General features: G+C 33.7%; 2 protein-coding genes across 2 annotated transcripts; both read left to right on the top strand.

Moving 5' to 3' along the window:
* The first annotated feature begins 8,378 nt into the window (after nucleotides 1-8,378).
* Nucleotides 8,379-13,703, top strand: LOC145571265 (uncharacterized). The gene is made up of 9 exons (XM_081630331.1): nucleotides 8,379-8,720; nucleotides 8,895-9,782; nucleotides 9,867-10,112; nucleotides 10,331-10,406; nucleotides 10,524-10,780; nucleotides 10,961-11,122; nucleotides 11,483-11,991; nucleotides 12,119-13,281; nucleotides 13,699-13,703. Exons 1-9 carry the CDS (start codon nucleotides 8,379-8,381, stop codon nucleotides 13,701-13,703), a joined length of 3,648 nt encoding a protein of 1,215 aa, XP_081486457.1.
* A 4,288-nt stretch (nucleotides 13,704-17,991) lies between these two features.
* LOC145571264 (uncharacterized) lies at nucleotides 17,992-20,884 on the top strand. The gene is made up of 2 exons (XM_081630330.1): nucleotides 17,992-20,415; nucleotides 20,702-20,884. The coding sequence occupies exons 1-2, from the start codon at nucleotides 17,992-17,994 to the stop codon at nucleotides 20,882-20,884; spliced, it is 2,607 nt and encodes an 868-aa protein (XP_081486456.1).
* The last annotated feature ends 2,713 nt before the right edge of the window (nucleotides 20,885-23,597 follow it).

Here is a 23,597-nt window from a genome sequence, read left to right as displayed (position 1 = left end):
AATACAAATTACCTTTAATCCTGCAAGAGCTAGAGGGCGTGATCAAGCAATAACAATAATATCAAGCAACAATAATAATAACAATCATCATTATAACAATCTCAATCTCATCAAAGCATAATAATATTAGCAAGATCCTAGGCATGATACTAACAAGATTAATAACAAATCCTAGCATGTCGCTAAACATTAAAGATCAAACCTTTAGCCCTAACATGATACTAACATGATAGAAGAAATAGGAAGCAACCTAATCATGATACTAGAAATCAATACAAGCATCCTAACATGATACTAGGAATCATAAAGACATCCTAACAGGATATTAGGAATAATCTAAGCACGATTTTTATATCAAAAGAATAGTTAAGCAATTAAAATTACTTACTTGGATGCTTCGTATCTCTTTCAAATAACAAAATACACACGTTAGTAACTTCAAGGAAAATATTAAATCAAACAATTAATTTAAATAATTGAAATTGGGATTTGGGACCAAACCCTTAGAAATTATCAACCTTTCACATGTAGGGCGAAGGCAACTTCGAGCTTGTCTAGGTGTGTCTAGAACTCGTGAATACGGTATTTTATTTGAAAAGGGGAGGCTTAGAAAGAGGGAGAAAGAAAAGCTATTAGCTTAAGAGAGAGAAAAGAATAGAATTAGATTATTGTTGGTGATTGTTGGTGAATAAAAAATGGGGAAATACGACCCTATTTATAGAGAAAATAGTCTGGAAACAATAAAAAAAAGACCGAATCATATTAGGAGTAAAACTGCCTCTGTCGCAGAACGACAGGCTCCAACGCGATGCGACAGGATTGTCGTTTAGCGCCAGTCTTGTCGTTCCGCACTGATTCACACGTTTTCTAAAAACTTGTACGGAATCCTTAATGTAATTAAATTCGATTAAGAACGTCCGTACTTATCTTTGGAAATCAGATTTAATCTCTTTAAAAACACTTGTTTTAATCCAAATAGAATTCTTATTTTCATAAAAGATATAATTATTAATCCTAATCTTATTAGAACTCAAAACAACCTTCTAGATTATTCTAGAAGATTAAAATCAATCCTAATAAATTTAGGAATATTAATTAATGGGCCCTCCACTAGATCATTGGGCCATAAAACCATTTTTGGCCCAATTTAGTATTTTGGCCATAACTTCCTCATTATTCATCGGAATTGGGCTTATAATATATCATTGGAAAGCTCTTTTCGAGCCCAATCCAACTACACTGTTGTTAGACCCTTATCATGGACCAAACTAAATTGAACTGGACATTTTCCATAAATAGAGTTCATTTTCAAAAACAGAAAGAAGAACTATTTTATTAAAACAACCGCATCACAAGACTTTTCACACTTTCACTTCGTTCGATAATCAAATGACATGAAAGGTACTCATTACTGGGTTTGGTTTTGGGGAGACACAATTAGGTGTCTACAAACCTGCATAAGCGTGGCTTGCTGTTGCGGGCCAATGCGGGAAAGCCTAGCTGGCAGGCCCAACCGTGAGCTCAAGGGCTGCCCACATGGCATCCTTGTTGCCCCAACATAAGGTTCCCACATGGTGCGTGCTTAGAGGGGAGAGTTTTTGCTTGGGGAACAAGGGGACATGTGGTCCTCCCTTGTGGTCTTTACCTAACCCCTCCCATGTGTGTGCCAAGTGTTGTTTGATTATTTGTCTTGCTATTTAATATAATTTAGAATTAAATTAATTGCTTACTTTTCTTACTCTATCATTTCTCACACATGGAAAGTTGATTGAAGTTTTTGGGAGCCTTTGCCTATAAATACCAACTTTAGGAGTTGGGATTATTCACTTGAATTGAACTCAATAAGGTGAGAAACCTTTAAGTTCGTAATACTCTAGTATTATTATTGGTCTAGCCCCGACTAAGCTTCGGGGTAGAAGCCGGCTCGGTTCGGGTCTCGAGGGTGTTAGCTATCGGAGGCTTGCGCATTTGCGGGGCTCTATGCTTTCAAGTCCGAGCTCTAAGAAAGAGCAAAGCACGCATCAAGGGTATGATCATGTTTTCCTCTTCATCTCTCTTTGTTAATTAATTATGTGGTTAATATGCATGCTTAGTTACTTTAATTTGAGTGCGGATTTTGGGCGGGTTTTCTTCCGCGTAGTGTCGGACACTACGAAACCCAACACTCATCTGAGTCGTGGGATGGGGGGTTCCTTCCCCACTATTCATGAGGAAGGTAAGAGCATACGATATTATAATTTCACCACCAAATTAAATTGTAGATTTGAGTGTCTACCACCCAAAATGGGTTTAACCACCAAAATGGGTCTTAATTGGAAGGTAAGATAATACGATATTATAATTTCATGTGATATTATGTTTGGATAGAGAGAAATGGGGGGAAAGGAAGGGAAGAGAAATAGAGGGATACATCCTCCCTTGTTTGGGTATATAATGCAAGGAGGGAAATGGAGGGAATTAGAAGGATCCATTTTCCTTCCACTTTTAATAAATTAAATCCTTCCTTTTGTTGGAGAGATTTGGAAGGAAAATGGAAGGTCTCCTTCTTTCTCCCCTCACCTCCCTTTCCCTTCCCTCTTTTTTTCCTTCCCCTCCCTTTCCCTTCACTGTTGCTATCCAAACATAGTGTAAGTGTGCACACTCTCCAATATATGAATGTTTTTAATTCAAGGGAGTAGACTAAGCTTAGGGTCGTGCTACATGACTTCGACCTTAAATTTAATTTTTGTACCAATCCACCAATATACTCAACACCTTAGGGCATTCAACCTAAGATGTCTTACCATCCAAGGGTCTTTTTGTTTAAGCTATTATTGAATTATTTATATAGATGTGAATACACGTTCAAAGCTCAATTTTTACATAAAGACTATATATCATAACATGTAGTTTTAAACAAGATAATATTTGTTTTGATCTTTTTTATTATATTACGTCACCCTCTTTGCTCTGTTTCTTTGTAGTAGTAGCAGCAGCAATAACAACAACAACAACATCTTGCGCCCGGTTGGATTGGGCGTAACACTCATCCTCGCACGCACTCAGCATAACAGATCAGGTGGTTGTCGTTTGTCCCTTTGCCCAAGATCTCTCGTTGAGGCAAAATCTTACGTCCTATTGGGCGAGTGACCGCCCAAATATATTAGGAGAAAGGAGCATTGGGTGACGTTTTTGCTTTATTTATTTCCCTTTTCAAGTCTCTTATAAATATAAGTTTTAGCCCACTTAAATATTTTATTCTAAGAAATTCTAAACACTTTAAAACACAAGCCTTATAGTACTAGCATTCACTATTTTATTATTTTTAAATTCACATTCTTATAGTACTTGAACATCATATCAACCTGCCTTATAATTTTGAAATGTAATCATACCTGCTAATTTTTAACATGCAGTAATAAGTTTTTCGAAATATGAAAATTTTATATGTTCTTCTATAGGGTACTTAGATGCATTTTGCTAACAAAATAAAATATATATATATATATATATATATATATATATATATATATATATATATATATATATATATATATATATATATATATATAAACAATAAATGTTTCATTACACAAATTTTCATAAAGTTCTATAAATGAAATAATTGATGTTCACCTTATCTTCACTATATTATATTCTTGCTTCAACATTGTGGTATCAAGAGCCAAACCAGGTTCGATTCACTTTAACTAAAAAAAAAGGGGGGGAAAGTAAGAGTGAGAAAGCAAGCACGAGTAGTTAGTAAGTACCCTGCAAATTTCCACCGCGAGAAACCCAAAAACCCAAACACAAAATCCACAAAGTTGAGTAAGCAAAAAATGTCAGGAAATGGCACAAATCCATCCGCCTAACCCTTAATCCCTACTTTCAAAGAGGAGAAGTATCATATGTGGTGGCTTGAAATGAAGACCATGTGTAAATCTCAAGAATTGTGGGATTTAGTTGAGAATGGGTACGATGAGCCAATGACGGAACCAGCAATTGAAGGTGACTTTGATAAGACATTTTCTCCCGTTGCTCGATTTGAGACTGTGAGAATAATGCAAGCATTATTGGTTTCCCAACTCAAGTTACCAGTGTATCAACTCGATGTGAAGTCTGCATTTTTTAAGGGTTATCTAGAAGAAGTGGGGTATGTGGCCCAACCAAAAGGTTTTGTCATAAATGGCTCTGATACCGCAATGTTGAAGCAAGAATAGTATATAGAAAGCAAAGCTAATTCTTCATTGACTTGAATTAAAAGAAGCATAGTGCATCAATTTAAATAGTGTAGCACACTAACAAAATAAACTAAAGAATAGGGAGCATAATTATCCCACTTTCTAATTTTAGTGCGTAAAATTACTAACTCACTAACCACCACTAAACCACTTTATTAGTATTCTAAGCTAATGCTAACAAACAATCTAAGCTAAATAATAGCAACTAACTTTGAATTGGTCATTCAACAAATTTTACTTATTTTAGAAAAAATAAGTTCATATCCGATCAGAAAATTAAGTTTATATCGGATCAAATTAGAAAAAATAACTTATGACATACTCTATCGTTTTATGTGCGATTTTTATCGCTAAATATCTTTATTTCGCGATGAAAAAATTTATTAAAAATTAAATATTAATAAAATACACATTATTGCAAATCTAACAAAATCCCCCCGGTCATTGATTTGTAAACAAACCTCTTTTTGCTAACTAAATTTACATAGGTTCATATATTAGAGGGGTTTGAAATTACAAAGTAGTTTATTTGCTAAGGTGACAATTAGGAGGGGTAGATTGATTTTTAAAAAAAATTAAAAAATTCATAAAAATCTATTTGTTTAAACTAATTTATAGTGTATTGGGTCTCATACATAAATTTAGGGGTGTCCATTATTCTGATTAGAATAGAAATCTAATTTAATCCAAACGAAATTATTAAGTCGGATCGGATCTGAACTTTAAATCGGATTGGATCGATTTGAATTTTTTTGGTAATTCAGATTTTTAGAACGAAACGGATGGACCTTGTTTGGATTGAAAAATCGAAATAATCGAAATATGAAACTGTGCTTCTACAAACAAAAATGTTAGTAATAATCATGTTAAACTATGTTAATAATTACATTAATATTATGTTTTCAATACTTGAAGTAAACATGTACAACTATGCTTTCAAAAATTAATTTTTTATAATTGTATATTTATTTTTATAATCGCACTTGGTCTACAAAATTTGCAACGTATTCTTATTCTGATTTTCAGATCGGATCTAAACAGGGGAATTTTGAATTTGGATTGAATTTGGTGAGGAATTCGGATTGGATAGATCTAAAAATTGAAAATCGAATTTTATTTCGGATCAGATTGGATTTGACGTATAATCCAAATCAAAAACTGAATAGACACCCCTACATGAACCTTGGAATAGGTATGTCTATTGTTGGTGAATGGTTTGTTAGATAAGAGATTTGTGTGATGATGATGTGGCAGATGAACAAATATCTTTTATTGTTGTTGTCCTTATAAATTATCATACACATAAAGTTAAACTTTAATCAAATTGAATGATCAGATTATATAAATAAAAATAAGGTGAAATAACTGTGTGGAGTAATAAAATTGTAAAGAGTACGAGTAATTCATAGAGAGAGATGAAGTATTATTTCGGATCATTTGAACATGTGTGCCCTTTGCTCGATCTGATAGAGTATATATATGCTCCAGATTAACATGCATGTGAAAGAAATGTAGCTAAAAACATATCTTGCGTTGTCGTTTGGAACCTAGTATAGATAACAATGATTAAGACTAATTAGCTGGGTTATGAATTGTCACTTGCTCGTGAACTTTGGCCACATTATTCTTGATCAAACACAACGTCCACCTCAACTTCTTACGGAACCTGTTGAATACATACGAGTACACGATTAATAAAATTAAGCACTCGGTAATTATATTGTGCTAAAGTATGATTATTTGTAGAGATATGCTAGTGTTCTAGACCTTAGATTAACCTTTTATTTCATCATTATCTTTTGCGATTCTCTATCTATACATTAAATAATACATTTTTTTATTTACAACTTACGCAGTAATATATTTATTTTATTCCCTTTTTTTATACACACTTTTGTTATTTTATCCTTCTTATCCATCCATTAAGGTTAGTTTTTACTCTTCATTTGATAATTAAATGAAAAACAATCATCAAAATAAGATCAAAATACCCATAATATACTATATACCCGAGCGCATATAACAATCTCTCATTAAATATAGGTAATATATAGCAACATTGCAACAATAATAGTAGATCGTAGCGATCCAAAAGAAAATTCAAAGTTGTGGTCATTGGTCAAATACTATTAGCATGTAAAAACAAACACTAGCTTGTATATGTTTTAAAGTATAATACGTAATATATCGAATATAAGCAAAACAAATCACTTAACATGTTATGATTAATCAAATAATGCATCAATTAATCCATGCAATCCCAAAATCAAAGGGATTTTCTCGCTATTATATTTACAAGTAGCAAATCATCTTCATCCAGCAAATGGTTTAATCGATCTAAAAGGAATAATACAATCATTCTAGGTTTAATAATTTGGTGGTTAAAACAACTTAAATAATTATAAATACATACAACTCAATTTCATTCATAATATATATTTTCCCTCTCGACTACCCTCGTTATCATCTATAAATAGATAATCGAATTAGTGAGCTTTCATCAAACAAACAAGTCTTCCATTCCTTTTATATCAAAGAAATCAATCAATTCCTCTCTTTTGATTAACTAGCAAATTACACAAAAAAGGGTTATAGAAATGGCTCTCAAGATAACAACCTTAGCCGCTCTTTTTCTTGCATTGAATCTCGTCTTATGTAACCTAGCCTTCTCTCATTACACACCCCGACCCATTGAAACATGCCCCGAAGATACCCTTAAGTTGAATGTGTGTGTAGACGTGCTTAATGCCGTGCATGTTTGTTGACCCTTATGAGGTTTTGATGATGATACTAAGAATTGAGCAAACTTCCTTTTAATAAGGATTTTCTAGTGTTGTGATGTTGGCAGGTTCAGTAAGCATAGAGGGCTGAAGTAGGAACTGGAACAAAGGAACTTTAGAAGATCCATAAGGACAAGTAAAGAACAGAAGAAGAGTTCCAGCAATGGAACTTCCCGAAGTTTCTCAACAGGAACTTCAAACGGGTTGTAACGACCTGGTTCTGGTGTAATGTTGGGGCAAGCCTCAACAATCAAGGATCAACACAAAGATCAAGATATCAACCGAAGAAGATGGACTTCATAACTTATAGTTGTGTAAAAGATAAGTTTGTTTTCGTAGGATGATGTAAACATATAAATGATAGATATGCCTGGAACTTATTAGAAATCAGATAAAGCTTGGCAAACTAACTAATTCGTAAAAGATAATTATGAATTTTATAAAAAAGTACTTAATGGATTTTATCTTATAAAATCTGGTTTAACTTGGTTTTATCTTTTTATAAAATCTTATCTTTTAACAAAAACGAATTTGATAAAATTTGGTTTTTATAAAAACGAATTTAAATCTATTTGGATTCGGTTTTAAAGAAGATAAGATCAGATTTGTGTTTGATCTATCTTGTTTGCGAAAACCCTAGTTTGAGAAGCTGAGGAACTCCTATAAATATAGAAGTATTTCAGCTTAGCAAAGTGAGAGTTTTAAGCGTGAAAACCACTTAGTGCTTAAGAGTAAGTTTGCGAAAGGTTTAAGCTTTATCATTTTGATTTCGGGTTTCATGTGTAGCTTTCCATTTATGTGTTAGAGTGTGTCTTTGAGTTGTAATTGGTTTTGGGGTGAGATTGTGGATTCTCTTAAATTCACACAAGTGTATGAGTTTGAATTCTCTAAAATTCGAGTGGTAGTTAGTCACCCCGAGTCTGTCTTGGGTTGCAAGTGGGAAAAAGGAACCTGAGTGTGTCTTAGGTCGAGAAAGGAACCTGAGTGTGTCTTGGGTTGAAAAAGGTGCCTGAGTTTGTCTTAGGTCTGATAGGATAGGTTCCTGTCAATCAGCAAGTGTCTTAAGAGGAACTTGTGAAGCAAAGGTCTGTGTAATAGGTTGTACTAGGAGAGTTGCCTATTATAGTGGAATTTGTTTATAAGTCCCAATAGGGCCGAGGTTTTACTTCCAGTTAGGCAGTGGATGGTTTCCTCGTAAACTTGTTGTGTGCTAAAGTTTTCTCTATGTTTTTATTGTTTATTTCCACTTAAGTTCCGCGATTGGAACCTACTACTATTCACCCCCCCTCTCGTAGTAGTTCATCTAAACTAACAATTGGTATCAGAGCGGGTTCTCACGAAAGTACAAGCAACCTTGTAGAGTAAAGTTCCTGAAGAGATGAATGCACACGAGAAACTTGAAGAAGGGTATTCCACCCAAAGACCACCAATGTTCAATGGCAAGTTTTATTCATACTGGAAGAATAGAATGGAGATATTCATCAAAGCTGAAAATTATCAAGTATGGAGAGTCATTGAAAGCGGTGACTTTGAGGTAACAAAAACCAATGCAAACAAAGAGGTAATTCCTAAACCAATAGCTGAATTTGACAAAGAAGATTATGAAAAATATGAGTTGAATGCTCAAGCAGTGAAAATCTTGCATTGTGGACTAGGACCTCATGAGCACAATAGAATCATGGGTTGTAAGTCCGCAAAGCAGATTTGGGATTTACTACAAGTAACACATGAAGGAACGAATGAAGTTAAACGTTCCAAAATCGATTTATTAATGTCAAAATATGAAAGATTTGAAATGCTACACAAAGAATCCATTCAGGATATGTTCACTAGATTTACTAACATTGTCAATGAGTTAGAATCTTTAGGCAGGTCCATACCCATTGATGAACAGGTAAGGAAAGTCCTTAGAAGTCTTCCTCAAGATGAGAGGTGGAGATCCAAGGTCACTGCTCTGCAAGAATCCAAGGACTTCACCAAGTTCAACCTTGAACAGCTCAATGGTTCCCTGCTTACTCATGAACTTCATCTTGGAGCAAACTCTGAAAGTTCCAAGAATAAGAGCCTTGCTTTAAAGGCTTATGAATCAAGCGACTCTGAAAATGATGATATGGAGATTGCCATGCTTGTACGTAAGTTCAGGAGGATGCTAGGAAAAAGAGGAGAAAGGAACAGACGAGGACAGCCAAGTTCCAAAGAGTTCAAATGCTACAGATGCGGTTCCAAAGAACATCTTCTCAGAGATTGCCCAAATCCTAAGGAGGACGAGAAAGCCAACTACAAAGGCAAGGAACAGAACAAGTACTACAAACCATCATTCTCCAAGGAAGATGTAAGAAAAGCCATGATGGCTGCATGGGGAAACTCTGATTCAGAAGATGAAGGAGAAGGAGAATCCTTAGAAGAAACAGCCAACCTATGTTTGATGGCCAAAACTAATGAGGAAGCGCGTCTGAAGGAACTTGAATCTGAGGTATGGTATGACTATAGACAACTCAAACATTTAAATAAAGGAAATCTTATGGACATTATTCTGGAACTTCAATATGATTGTAAAGAACTAAACAGGTCGAAGTTCCAAACTGATAAAGCTTTAAATATTTACAAGGAACATAGTGAATGGGTAGATAATATGAAAACTGACATACAAACTAGATTCTTTGACTTATATGATAAAAATGTCCTTCTAAAAGAACAAGTTGAAAAACTTAAACATGATAATATTCTGTTGAATGTAGAGTTAGCTCAACTGAAACTTGGAATTGACACTCCTGACTCTGAAGTTCCTATTGCAAGCCAACTTCCAAATTTTGAGAAATTAAAATCTGATTTGGAAGAAGTTAAAATAAAAAATCAAACCTTGGAGGAGGAACTTGCCAGAGCCAGGAAAGGCAAAGAAGTGATTAATAATGGAATTCCATCTTGGATAGCTAATATCCATAACAAGAATAAAGAAGGACTAGGTTATAAGAAGAAGTCTAGGAGAAACAAGAAGTATGTGGATCTACCTAGTCAAAAACTATGTTACTATTGTGGTAATACAGGACATCTTAAAGCTGCATGTCCTAAAAGAAATAAAGATACTCTTAAGAATACTGAGCATGCTGAACAGGTATGGTTGAAGAAATCTGAATCTTCTTCCAAAACAGTGGAACCCAAGGAAACCTGGGTTCCAGAAATTAACGCTTAGTTTTCATGCAGGTTCCAGTGAGGGGGAGCAACACTTGGTACCTCGACAGTGGTTGTTCTAAGCACATGACTGGAGACAAATCTAAATTTCTCTCACTGGATGCCTACTATGGTGGAACTGTGACCTTTGGTGATAATAAGAAAGGTGAAATCATTGCTATAGGTAAAGTAGGAAGGTCAAGTTCCAATGCTATTGTAAATGTCTTTTTAGTCGAGGGTCTTAAACACAACTTGTTAAGTATTTCTGAATTTTGTGATAAAGGTAACTCAGTTAGCTTTACTTCTAATCTTTGTAGAATCATTAACAATGACACTAACAATATTATCCTTGAAGGAACCAGAAAAGGGAACACGTATATTGTGGATCTTAACGAAGTTCCAAGTAGTAGTTTAACTTGTCTTAGTGTCATTGAGAATGATCCCTTATTATGGCACAAACGATTTGGCCATGCTAGTTTTTCTTTGCTTGATAAACTTAGAACAAAAGAACTTGTGGAAGGACTTCCAACCATCAACTTCCTAAAAGATAAAGTCTGCAGTGCATGTGTTAGAGGTAAGCAGACACGAATATCTTTCAAATCTAAGAATATGGTAAGCACCACAAAACCATTGGAACTTATCCATATGGATTTGTGTGGTCCTATAAGAATACAAAGCAGAAGTGGAAAAAGGTATGTGATGGTTATTGTAGATGATTTTTCCAGATATACCTGGGTTTTCTTTCTTGTAAGCAAGGATGATACGTTTGATCACTTTGTTGCTTTTGTGAAGAAAGAACAGAGAAGAACAGGTCATCAACTGATCCACCTAAGGTCAGATCATGGAACTGATGAGTTTTGTGATGAACATGGGATGGACCACAACTTCTCTGCTCCCAGGACTCCACAACAAAATGGAGTAGTTGAACGGAAAAACAGAAGCTTGGAAGACATGGCAAGAACTATGCTGATTTCCAGTGGACTGCCTAGGAACTTCTGGGCAGAAGCTGTAAATACAGCATGTTACATATTGAATAGAGTTTCTATTAGAGCAATAACCAACAAAACACCTTATGAACTAATTAAAGGAAGAAAACCAAATATTTCCTATTTTAGATCTTTTGGTTGCAGATGCTTTGTACACAATAATGTAAAGAGAAACTTGGGAAAGTTTGATGAAAGAAGTGATGAGGTTGTATTCTTAGGATATGCCTCAAATAGTAAAGCTTACAGAGTTTATAATAAAAGAACAATGTGTGTTGAAGAGTCTGTACATATAATTTTTGATGAAACTGATTTTGTGATTGATGTACAGGATGATGATGATTTCGAGATAGGGTTAGTAACAAGACATGACCCTGATGAGGAATCAACAATATCCATGAAGCAGCAAAACAAGAATCCAGTAGCTGAAAACCAAACTGCAACTGAAACAGAAGTTCCACAAGAGGAACATCCTGAGCCTGAGAATCCAGAACCTGAGAATCAGGAACCACTGAATCAAGAGACAGGAAACAATGATGCTGAACCTGAAAAGTTGTATCCAATCAAAGACTTTACCCCTAAACGTTGGAAACATCAAAAGTCTCATCCAGTGGACGTGATTATAAGTGACATAACCAAAGGAACTCAGACCAGGTCACAGCTAAGGAACTTCTGTGCATTTTTCTCGTTCCTATCTACGTTGGAACCAAAGAACTGTGATGAAGCCTTACAAGATGCTGACTGGATCATAGCCATGCAAGCTGAACTAGGAGAATTCGAGAGAAACAAAGTTTGGCACCTAGTTCCTAGACCGGAACACCAGAAGGTCATAGGTCTAAAGTGGGTGTGTCAGAAACAAGCTTGATGAACATGGAATCATAGTAAGAAACAAGGCTAGACTGGTTGTCAAGGGGTACAATCAACAAGAAGGCATAGACTTTGATGAGACATTTGCTCCAGTTGCCAGGTTAGAAGCTATACGCATTCTTATTGCTTTTGCAGCTTTTATGGAGATTAAGTTGTTTCAGATGGACGTCAAATGTGCATTTTTAAATGGTCTATTAAATGAGGACGTCTATGTGGAACAACCTCCTGGATTTGAAGATCCAGATTTCCCAAATCATGTCTATAAACTTGATAAAGCTCTCTATGGGCTGAAACAAGCACCAAGGGCATGGTATGAGAGGTTGTCCAAGTTCCTATTAGATAATGATTTTAAAAGAGGTAAAATAGACAAAACTTTGTTTTTGAAATCTAAAGGAACTGACATTTTAGTTGTTCAAATATATGTAGATGATATTATTTTTGGTGCAACTAACGAATCTTTGGTGAAGTATTTTGCTGACCTTATGAGTGGTGAGTTCGAGATGAGCATGATGGGTGAGCTAAACTTCTTTCTTGGATTGCAAATTAAGCAAACTGAGAAAGGAATAATGATTCACCAACAAAAGTATGTGAAGGAACTCATAAAGAAATATAAGATGGAAAGTTCCAAAACTATAAGAACACCTATGGGAACTAACACCGGACTGGATGAAGACACAGTTGGAACTTGCATAGATCAGAAGATGTATAGAGGTATGATAGGTTCCTTATTATATCTAACTGCTAGTAGACCTGATATATCTTTCAGTGTAGGCTTATGTGCGAGGTTCCAAGCAAATCCAAAGGAATCTCATCTCAAGGCAGTTAAGAGGATACTTAGGTACCTCAAAGGAACTAATGATTTATGTCTCTACTATCCAAGGAATGAATCAATTGATTTAGTTGGATACACGGATGCTGACTATGCAGGTCATTTAGTGAATAGAAAGAGCACATCAGGTATGACTCAATTTCTTGGACCATGCTTAGTTTCTTGGGGTTCCAAGAAACAGAATACAGTTGCTTTGTCCACAGAAGAAGCTGAATATGTAGCTGCTGCAGCTTGTTGTTCACAAATGTTGTGGATAAAACAACAAATATGTGATTTTGGTTTAAAATTTGAATGTGTTCCAATTTATTGTGATAATACCAGTGCTATCTATATATCTAAAGATCCAGTGCAACACTCTAAGGTTAAGCACATCCACATTAGACACCACTTCTTAAAAGATAATGTGAAAAAAGGCTATATTAAGTTGGAATTCTGTCATACTGATAATCAAATTGCTGATATTCTAACTAAGCCTTTGAGCAGAGAACGCTTTGAGAACATGAGACTGGAACTTGGGATGATCAAGCTGAATTGATTGCAACTGAAGTTCCTAGATATGGCATTGTCAATTAACAAGATTAATTAGAAGAATAAAACATCTATCACAAATTTGGTGTGATAAACATAACGGGAATGTCACCGTTGGTAAATTCTTGGAGGTTAGTGCAATTAACACTTGTTTAATACTGTACATATTATTCAAAGCAATGTAGACTTGTATGTGACTTGTTCCATGAATTTTATTTTTGAAAAATCAATTTTTCTTTTCGAGAAGATTTATCTTCTGGAATTATCTTTTATTAAATATAGTGTGAAAAGATAAATTCTTGATTTGAAAAAATTCCATCCAGATTAGTTTTCAAAAACAAGATAAAATTCATTGTTCCTAAACTAATCCCTTCCACTTCAATACACCGCTTCAAAAATTTACTCCCTTATAAAAACTACCCAACCAACCCCATTAACTTACCGTCACATCAAATTAAACTCTAGAACTCTCTCAACCACAGAATTTCTACAGCTAAACCACAATCAACCATGGCCGAAGAAAACCCTAAGAACCAAGAAGAGCAATCACCTCCCCAATCACCTAGCCCGCAACCACTCAGCCAAGAAATTCCTGTTGTGCTACTTCAAACCACCTCAGAACCAAAAATTACCAAGCCAAAAGCCGTTGAGGACACTGCAACTTCCTCTACTGGAAGTTTACCCAACGTTCTTGATCGAATCGGGTTATGGAAGAAGAGGAAAGCCGAAAAGACGGACAAGTCACTCGAAGATCAAATTCTTGAAATTGACATGATGGCGAGGGACGAGGAACCCGAGGAAGAGAAAGAACATTCTGAGGGGGAAGAAGATGAGAAGGCATTGGGAAATTTTGCTGACAGGTATGTTGTAGGCTATAGAATTGATGATGCATGGTGTAATAAGGTGAATTTCGAATTTCTAGATCTGCTTAAGTTACAGGGTTGGGATTTCATGTTTGCTGTTAAAGCTAAAAATTATTTGTATCCGTTGGCTATGGATGAATTCTGTAAAGAATGTGAATTTGAGGATGGTGTGTGTTATAGCAAAGTTAATGGAGTGGATGTTGAGTTTGATGCTGCTAGACTAGGGTCTATTCTGCAAGTTCCATGTGAGGGGTTTGATACTTACATGAAAGGGGTTGTGACTGTTAAGGTAGCAGGGCATACTAAAACTGAAATCATAAATTACTTAGGGGGTAAAAAGGGTGTTAGCGTGATGAATCACAATGATCTCTCTTCGTTGCACAAATTGCTGTTTAATTTGGTAAAGAAGTCCTTGGTTCCGAGGACTCAAAAGAAAAATGAATTGTGCTACTTAGATATGGCCCTAATCTTTTGCATGTCTAAGAGAATTAAAATTAATTTCCCAGCAATTATGATCCAACACTTAGAGCACTGCATAGAAAAAGAGATAAAGGTTGGATATGCTGCGATTCTTGCTTCTGTGTTTGAAGATTTAGGTGTGCAATTGAGGGATTTCTATGGGCATATGAGGGAGAAAGGAGAAAATGTGATCAATGAAACCACTCTGAGAGGTTTGAGTATTGCTGTAGTGAGGGGGAAGTGTGTGAGGTATGAAGCTGCTCAGAAAAAGAAAGAGAAGGAAGAGGACTCACAGGTGAGAGTTCCTGTCAGGAAGAGCAGAAGGCTCTCTATTGGAACTCAGGCTAAGACCAGTGCTGCTGATCCCCTGGAGTTAAGTGAAAGAGATGGAGGAGCTGATGAGCTAGTAGCTGATTTATCTAATAGGCTTATGCAGGTTGAAGGACAACTCCTTGACTTGTCAGGGAAGATAAAGGCTATGGAGAGGACTGACGCTGCTCAGGCCAAGGAGTTCCACAAAGCTATCTCAAGCCTTGAAACGAAAATGAAGAAAGCTCAAGAGGACAACAAAGCTGATCTTGAGAGAATTTTACAAGCGCTTGATGCTTGATCACCTATGCAGCCTACCCTAGCCATCCCCTAGTTTCATATTTTCTAATGGTTTTTGGAACAATGATCTGTTTTTATTTGGATGTTTTTGAACTTTATTTGCTTTTGAATATTTTGGAAATTGGTCTGTAATATTTTTAAGTACTCTGGATGGTTGGTTTTGTCAAATATTATGGAACTTTGTCTATACTTGCTTGCATTGTTGAGAATAAACAGGAAAATTTGTGTGAAAGTACTAGCTCAAGAGAGCTAGCCAGCGCTGCTTCCAGCTTCCCACATTCGATGAATTGCCTGTGGGGCTGTGAGTAGATGAATAAAACTTTGAAAAGTCAAGTTTTTTATGATACCAAAAGGGGGAAAAGCAGGAGCAAACTTGAAAGCTGAAGTTGTTCTAGTTCCAGTTGAGTAAGTAACAAAGGTTTCTCTTCTCTAAAATTTTTCTTTGCATTCTGTTTGTTTTTTTTCTTTCTTTTCATTCTGTTATTTATGTTCTGTTTTGTTTCTTTGCTTTGCTTATGAAAAAAAAGAAAAAATTGAAAAATGAAAAATTAACATTCTGTTTCTTTACTTATCATCCTCAGAAGTTTGCTCAGTTTGTCATCATCAAAAAGGGGGAAATTGTTGACCCTTATGAGGTTTTGATGATGATACTAAGAATTGAGCAAACTTCCTTTTAATAAGGATTTTCTAGTGTTGTGATGTTGGCAGGTTCAGTAAGCATAGAGGGCTGAAGTAGGAACTGGAACAAAGGAACTTTAGAAGATCCATGAGGACAAGTAAAGAACAGAAGAAGAGTTCCAGAAATGGAACTTCCCGAAGTTTCTCAACAGGAACTTCAAACGGGTTGTAAGGACCTGGTTCTGGTGTAATGCTGGGACAAGCCTCAACAATCAAGGATCAACACAAAGATCAAGATATCAACCGAAGAAGATGGACTTCATAACTTATAGTTGTGTAAAAGATAAGTTTGTTTTCGTAGGATGATGTAAACATATAAATGATAGATATGCCTTGAACTTATTAGAAATCAGATAAAGCTTGGCAAACTAACTAATTCGTAAAAGATAATTATGAATTTTATAAAAAAGTACTTAATGGATTTTATCTTATAAAATCTGGTTTAACTTGGTTTTATCTTTTTATAAAATCTTATCTTTTAACAAAAACGAATTTGATAAAATTTGGTTTTTATAAAAATGAATTTAAATCTGTTTGGATTCGATTTTAAAGAAGATAAGATCAGATTTGTGTTTGATCTATCTTGTTTGCGAAAACCCTAGTTTGAGAAGCTGAGGAACTCCTATAAATATAGAAGTATTTCAGCTTAGCAAAGTGAGAGTTTTAAGCGTGAAAACCACTTAGTGCTTAAGAGTAAGTTTGCGAAAGGTTTAAGCTTTATCATTTTGATTTCGGGTTTCATGTGTAGCTTTCCATTTATGTGTTAGAGTGTGTTTTTGAGTTGTAATTGGTTTTGGGGTGAGATTGTGGATTCTCTTAAATTCACACAAGTGTATGAGTTTGAATTCTCTAAAATTCGAGTGGTAGTTAGTCACCCCGAGTCTGTCTTGGGTTGCAAGTGGGAAAAAGGAACCTGAGTGTGTCTTAGGTCGAGAAAGGAACCTGAGTGTGTCTTGGGTCGAAAAAGGTGCCTGAGTTTGTCTTAGGTCTGATAGGATAGGTTCCTGTCAATCAGCAAGTGTCTTAAGAGGAACTTGTGAAGCAAAGGTCTGTGTAATAGGTTGTACTGGGAGAGTTGCCTATTATAGTGGAATTTGTTTTTAAGTCCCAATAGGGCCGAGGTTTTACTTCCAGTTAGGCACTGGATGGTTTCCTCGTAAACTTGCTGTGTGCTTAAGTTTTCTTTATGTTTTTATTGTTTATTTCCGCTTAAGTTCCGCGATTGGAACCTACTACTATTCACCCCCCCTCTCATAGTAGTTCATCTAAACTCAGGGCCGGCCCTGAGGGTAGGCCTCGAGTGCCGGCGCCTAGGGCCCACGCCAAAAGGGGGCCCACAAATAAAAAAAAAATCAGCTTCTATACTAATTGAAATGTGCTTCGTACTTGTTTAAAAAAAAAAGGCAACTAGTTTAAAAAAGATAAGAAGATAATTATTGCATTTTTTTTAGCAATTAATATTAAATTAGTATATTAATTAGCTGTCAATTTAGGTGGAGATTACAATGCAACTTTACTTCTTCTTCAGTTCTTCTATCTACCAGTTTCTATGAGAATTATCTCCAGAATTTTAATCTTCCCAAATACACCGTTTCAAAATTATTTCATAACCGAAATTCAAGCCTTTTAATTTTGGCTAATTAATATTATGGCAACGGCTAAAATATTATACAAGATAAATATGAGCGAAAATAATTCATCTATCACCAAATATTCAACTCTCATCTTCTTCTTATTATTGGTTGTTTATGATGAATTTCATGGCATCATTGGCAAATTGATCCTTTTATTTGGTTACCGATTAGACAAAGGTATACAATTCTTCCTTTGTTTGTTTTTTACTCCGTATTTATCATGTTTCAAACTTCTAATTTCTGTTTTGAATTGTAACAGGTTATCAATCAGTTAAATTGAGTATTTTAGATTGTGGAAATTTGAGATTTCTGCCAATTTTACAGGTGCTATTATTCTTAATCTAGTTTTTTTTTATTTTTTTTATTATATGATATGTTGCCTAAAAAACATTTATCTGGTAGTCAAAAACGAAATAAAAGAAGAAGAAATGAGGAGTTGATAAAATCACAATTTGGATCTATTGATAAATTTGTTGTTAAAAATGTGGCTCAGTCCAATGAAAATATTGATCAGTCAAATGACAATATTGATCATGAGAATGATGAGGTTAATAATGACGATTCAAGTGTTCCTACTGACATGCCTAACACTTCTAATCTTGATAATCTTGGTGTTGATAATGAGCAAGAAATTCCTTATATTGATATTTATGATCCAAGAAATTGGGGAAATCTTGACACCAAATCAAAGGATATTTTAGTTGAAAAGGGGCCTATTAGAGAAATGAATCTTGAATTTCCTTTGGACAAAAATTTTAGGCATTTTCCATATTCCTGTTATTCCAGAAAATTAACCAATGGTGAGATTAATGATCGAAAATGGTTAGTTTATTGCAAAGCTAATGATAAAGCATATTGTTTTTGTTGTAAGTTGTTTAAATCTTCTAGTAACTTAAGTTTGCTAGCGAATGATGGTTTAAATGATTGGAAACATATTAGTCAAAGGCTCAAACAACATGAAAATAGTACTGAGCATATGACTAATATGAATACTTGGAATGAATTGAGAGTAAGATTGGATAAAAATGAAACAATAGATAAGCACTTGCAAGAAGAAATTATAAAAGAGAAGGAGCGTTGGAGACAAGTTCTGCATAGGATATTTTCGGTTGTGAAATGTCTTGCTAAAAATAATCTTTCCTTTAGAGGAACAAATGAAAAATTATATCAAAATAGCAATGGCAATTTCCTTGGATTGATTGAAATGATTGCTGAATTTGATTTAATAATGCAAGATCATGTGAGACGAATTCAAGATCGGGAAATTCATTATCATTATCTTGGACATAAAATTCAAAATGAGTTTATTTCTCTTTTGTCCCAAAGTGTTAAAAAGTCTATTATTAATATCATCAAAGAGGCAAAATATTTTTCTGTAATTCTTGATTGCACCCCTGATGTGAGCCATCAAGAACAAATGACTCTTATAATTCGATGCGTAAATATGTCAAATAACAAAATTAAAATTGAAGAGTTTTTTTTGGAATTTTTAAAAGTTGATGATACATCAGGGTTGGGACTATTTAATGAGCTACTAGATGTGTTAAATGCCCTTGATCTTAATGTTGATAATGTTAGGGGGCAAGGATATGATAATGGTTCCAATATGAAAGGAAAGCATCAAGGTGTTCAAAAGAGATTTCTTGAAATTAATCCTAGAGCATTATACATGCCATGTGCTTGTCATAGTCTTAATTTAACTCTTGGTGATATGGCTCATTCTTGTGTTAAGGCTATTTCCTTTTTTGGAGTTATACAACGCTTATATTCAGTCTTTTCGGGATCTACAAAAAGATGGAAAATTTTACTTGATAATGTTCCCGGTTTAACAATGAAATATTTGTCTAATACTCGTTGGGAAAGTCGAATTAAGAGTGTTAAAGCTATTAGATTTCAATGTCCTCAAATAAGATTGGCATTGTCGGAATTATATGATTCTTGTGATAATGATGCAAAGACAAAAAGTGAGGCAGAGAGTTTATTTAATGCAATTGGAAGTTTTGAGTTTTTGCTTGGTATGGTTATTTGGTATGATATTCTATTTGCTATAAATATGATTAGCAAAAAATTGCAATCTAAGAATATGTGCATTGATGATACAATAAAACATGTAGAAGAAGTTTTTTCTTATTTTGAAAAATATCGAGAAGAAGGTTTTACAAAAAGTATGAGTCTTGCAAAAAGTATTGCATTTGAAATGGATGTTGAACCCATCTTTCCAACAAAACGTACTATGATAAGAAAAAAACATTTTGGAGAGAACAATGAGGATCAAGATGAAAATATGTCACTTGAAGAATCATTTAGAGTACATTATTTTCTTGTTGTTGTTGATATGGCAATTACATCTTTGAAAAACAGATTTGAGGAGTTGAAGACATTTGAAAGGATTTTTGGTTTTTTATATGATTTAAGAAAGTTAAAGTCATATGATGATGATGAGTTAAAAGAATGTTGTGTTAGATTTCATACTATCTTTTCTCATGGCAATTTATCAGATGTTGATGTAGATGATTTGTTCTCTGAATTAAAGGTGTTACAATTTACTTTGCCAAACAATTTCATGTCTGCCATTGATATTCTTAAATTTGTTAAACTTGCAGATTGTTATCCGAATGTTTCCATTGCATATCGAGTTCTATTAACGGTGCCTGTGACCGTGGCAAGTGCGGAAAGAAGTTTTTCAAAATTGAAGTTGATCAAAACTTACTTGAGGTCATCAATGTCACAAGAAAGGTTGAATGGTTTGGCAACATTGTCAATTGAGGCGGATATGTTAGAAAATATCGATATTGATGTAATTATAAATGATTTTGCATCAAAAAATGCTAGAAGAAATCGGTTGTTCTGATTTTTTAGGAGGGAGAAATTTATAAAAATATTATGCAAAGTCATTATTGTGTATCGAGACTTACTATTTAAATAATATAAGTTATTTTCATTGTGTTTTTATATAAATCTATTGCGTATAAAAAAATTTGATTACGTAGGGGGCCCTCTTCTTACATTATGCCTAGGGCCCATAAATTTACAGGAACGGGGCTGTCTAAACTAACAATGTTCGCATTGGATCTAAAAAAAAGGAATGTTGCAACCTTATTGGTAATATCATTAAACTTGATGCTGCTGCCTGCCTTTGCACAGCGGTTCATGCTGACATCTTAAGACTTGTTCACCTTAATCTTCCCATTGATCTTACTCTTCTTGTTAACAAATGTGGATGTGAGCTTCCAAAGGGTTTCGAATGCCCACCACGCCTTGCCTAAGCTTCTTCTTCCTCTTCTTTGGGATGTTCGTAATTTTGTATCGTTGTCCTTAATGCTTATTTCATAAACATAATTATGTTATTGTTTCATCACTTACGGTCATTATTGATTACACTTTTTATTTCATATTTTCTGCTCACATAGTTTGTATGTAGCATTCTGCTTTGAGTTTGATGATAATAAGACTTCATTTATTTTGCTCATTCTTTTTACTTGACCTGTTTTGACTTTTACACCACCTCTCCTTTAACTATTTGTGCATTAAATGTAAGGAAAAGGGATCTTCTTAAAATCATCTCGAAAAATAATACTCCCTCTATCTCATAATACTTGACACAGTTCTCATTTTTGTCCGTCCCACAATACTTGACACGTTACTAAATATGGAATGGGACCACAAATAAAAAAAATAGTTTCCCACATTTTTTCTCTCCTCACCAACCCCACTCCCACCTCACTTTGTTGTCTTCTTACAATATAAAAATATAAGAGAATCTTTTATACAATAAACAAATATTTAAAATGGATCCATTTGTAGTTTTCTTAAACTACGTGTCCACCCCAACGTCCCAAATATTATGGGAAGGAGGGAGTATCATATTTTGTAACTTTTATTATTTTCACTTGTGGAAAATTAAAGTTATTGATAGTTAAAGATATGTATTGGCAAATATGTAAAGAAAACAGATCAAGTAAATAAGGATAGAGGAAATAATATACATACAACTCTCTTAAATTAGTCTCAAATCCCTTAAATCTCAAATTACTTGTTCCATTTGTACTTTTAGACTCAAAGTCCATCACTTGACCAGGCGGTCCAGGCCATACGTATACGTTTCAATAGCTATATATTTAAGTAAGAAGAAAAATAATACAAGTAGTTATGATATCTAATTGTAATGTATAGTTTCAAAATATTATCTTTATATAATATATATTATTATCACGCAATAAAAAAAATTCCAACCAAATGTGACTAAGGTTATTCATAAACACGTTTCATATAAATAATCGTGATATTTACTTAACTGTCAATTTACATATGATTAATTAAATTTTACATAGGAAAACTTAAGTAATTTTATTATTAAAAAAAAATAAAATAAAATTGTGCATGGGAAACTCCCTTTTAAAAATCAACAAAAACTACGTTATAAAACAAATTAATAATAAACTACCTTTTTTTTTTTTTTTTTAAACATATTAAACAACCTTATAAAGCATAAAATATTGTAAGAACTAAGAAGGCTACCACTTGCCAGATTTAGGGAGTTTGACTATTTTCCTGCATTGATTTCTTTTACCCGTTTTTTCTTTTTTTTTTACAATATTTTTTTATTAGGTAGTTTTTTACAAAAAATAAAAAAAAAAAAATATATATATAAAAAAAAATTTATACAAAAATAAAAAATATATATATATATAAAAAAAAAATTTACTCACAAAGTTTTACATGTAGTTGGCTGTACTGTGTAGTCGGAGTTACTTATTCAGGGCTTAATTGGTCAATCAATGGTTACTTTGTCGGTCAAGGGGTTGTTAGTCGATCGGAGTTACTCAGATGGGACTTACTTGTTCAAGGGTTACTCGGTCGATTAGGGGTTACTTGGTCGATCAGGCTAGGCTTATTCGATCATTGTTTTAGTGTATGTCAACATGCTCTGATTTTTACTAGTCAGTGTCCCATAAAATTTCCTTTATATAATTATTGACAATATTATACGGGAACATTTATTTACTTACATATTATTAAATCTTATATTGAAATATTTAAGTAAAATGTTTGATAATTGACATGCAGCTCCAATTAACAAATACATTCGTCCCAAAATAACTTAAGGAAAACGACAATAACGAACAAATTAATGTTTGATTTTTAACAAATGCTTGATTGATAATAACATGAACATCAAACAAAACAATTAAAAATAACATGTGAGAAACACAATAATGAACAACAAAGCCTTAGTCTCAAAATAATTTGACTAGCTAAAATAAATCGTCATATAGAAATATCCTAAAAGGAAAAAAAATATCATAACAAGATAACCGATTGAACAAAGTTGAAAAGGGAAAAAATTTGTGTAAAGTGAGAAAAAAAAAGAGTATATAAATAATTTACAAGTGGTAAGGGGATAAATAAGAGAGGTAAAATATAACATATCTATATTACTATACTAAAAGAGAAGTACCTCAATGTAAGCCTGACAAATGTCGCTATATGATTCGTTATCTTATATTATTTTATTTTATTTTTTTTAACGTTTATGCTTCTATATAAAAACAAGAATATTCTAAGTATCTTATTCTAAATGACTACATAAAATATTATGGAAAAAAATGTAATATCATATTTAATTAGTAAAGTCTAGCATAGTAATAATGGTAAATGATCGGAGCATAATTTTGTTAGTAATATTGTGATAGCATAGCACCCGTGCATAAATATACTTCCTTAATTAGTAAACTACTATGCCACTTATTATAGTAAACATATTTCTTAATTCTGTTAAAAGTTTACTTCCTTAATTCTATTAGTAATATTATGGTAACATAGGACTCGTGCTATCGTGCATATATATAATTCCTTAATTACTAATAACTTAATTAGTAAAATGCAATTTCATATCTTATTTGTAAAGTCAAGAAATATTATGGTAACATGATATAAGCATCTATATAAATAATGATTTACATAAATTAGTCAAACATA

This window comes from Chenopodium album, chromosome 12, assembly GCF_948465745.1.
Source record: "Chenopodium album chromosome 12, dcCheAlbu1.1, whole genome shotgun sequence".
NCBI classification, from domain to species: domain Eukaryota; kingdom Viridiplantae; phylum Streptophyta; class Magnoliopsida; order Caryophyllales; family Amaranthaceae; genus Chenopodium; species Chenopodium album.
The sequence above is the reverse complement of the archived record's forward strand: the minus strand, read 5'-3'. Positions and strand labels throughout refer to the sequence as shown.

What these genes read in the sequence shown, in the direction of transcription:
- LOC145571265 (XM_081630331.1), top strand. Translation starts at nt 8,379, where the DNA reads ATGAATGCACACGAGAAACTTGAAGAAGGGTATTCCACCCAAAGACCA. An exon ending in TTGACACTCCTGACTCTGAA is followed by an intron (nt 9,783 to 9,866) that starts GTTCCTATTGCA and finishes CAAACCTTGGAG; the next exon opens with GAGGAACTTGCCAGAGCCAG. An exon ending in CTTTCAAATCTAAGAATATG is followed by an intron (nt 10,781 to 10,960) that starts GTAAGCACCACA and finishes GCTTTTGTGAAG; the next exon opens with AAAGAACAGAGAAGAACAGG.
- LOC145571264 (XM_081630330.1), top strand. Translation starts at nt 17,992, where the DNA reads ATGTTGCCTAAAAAACATTTATCTGGTAGTCAAAAACGAAATAAAAGA. An exon ending in TAGAAAATATCGATATTGAT is followed by an intron (nt 20,416 to 20,701) that starts GTAATTATAAAT and finishes TCTAAAAAAAAG; the next exon opens with GAATGTTGCAACCTTATTGG.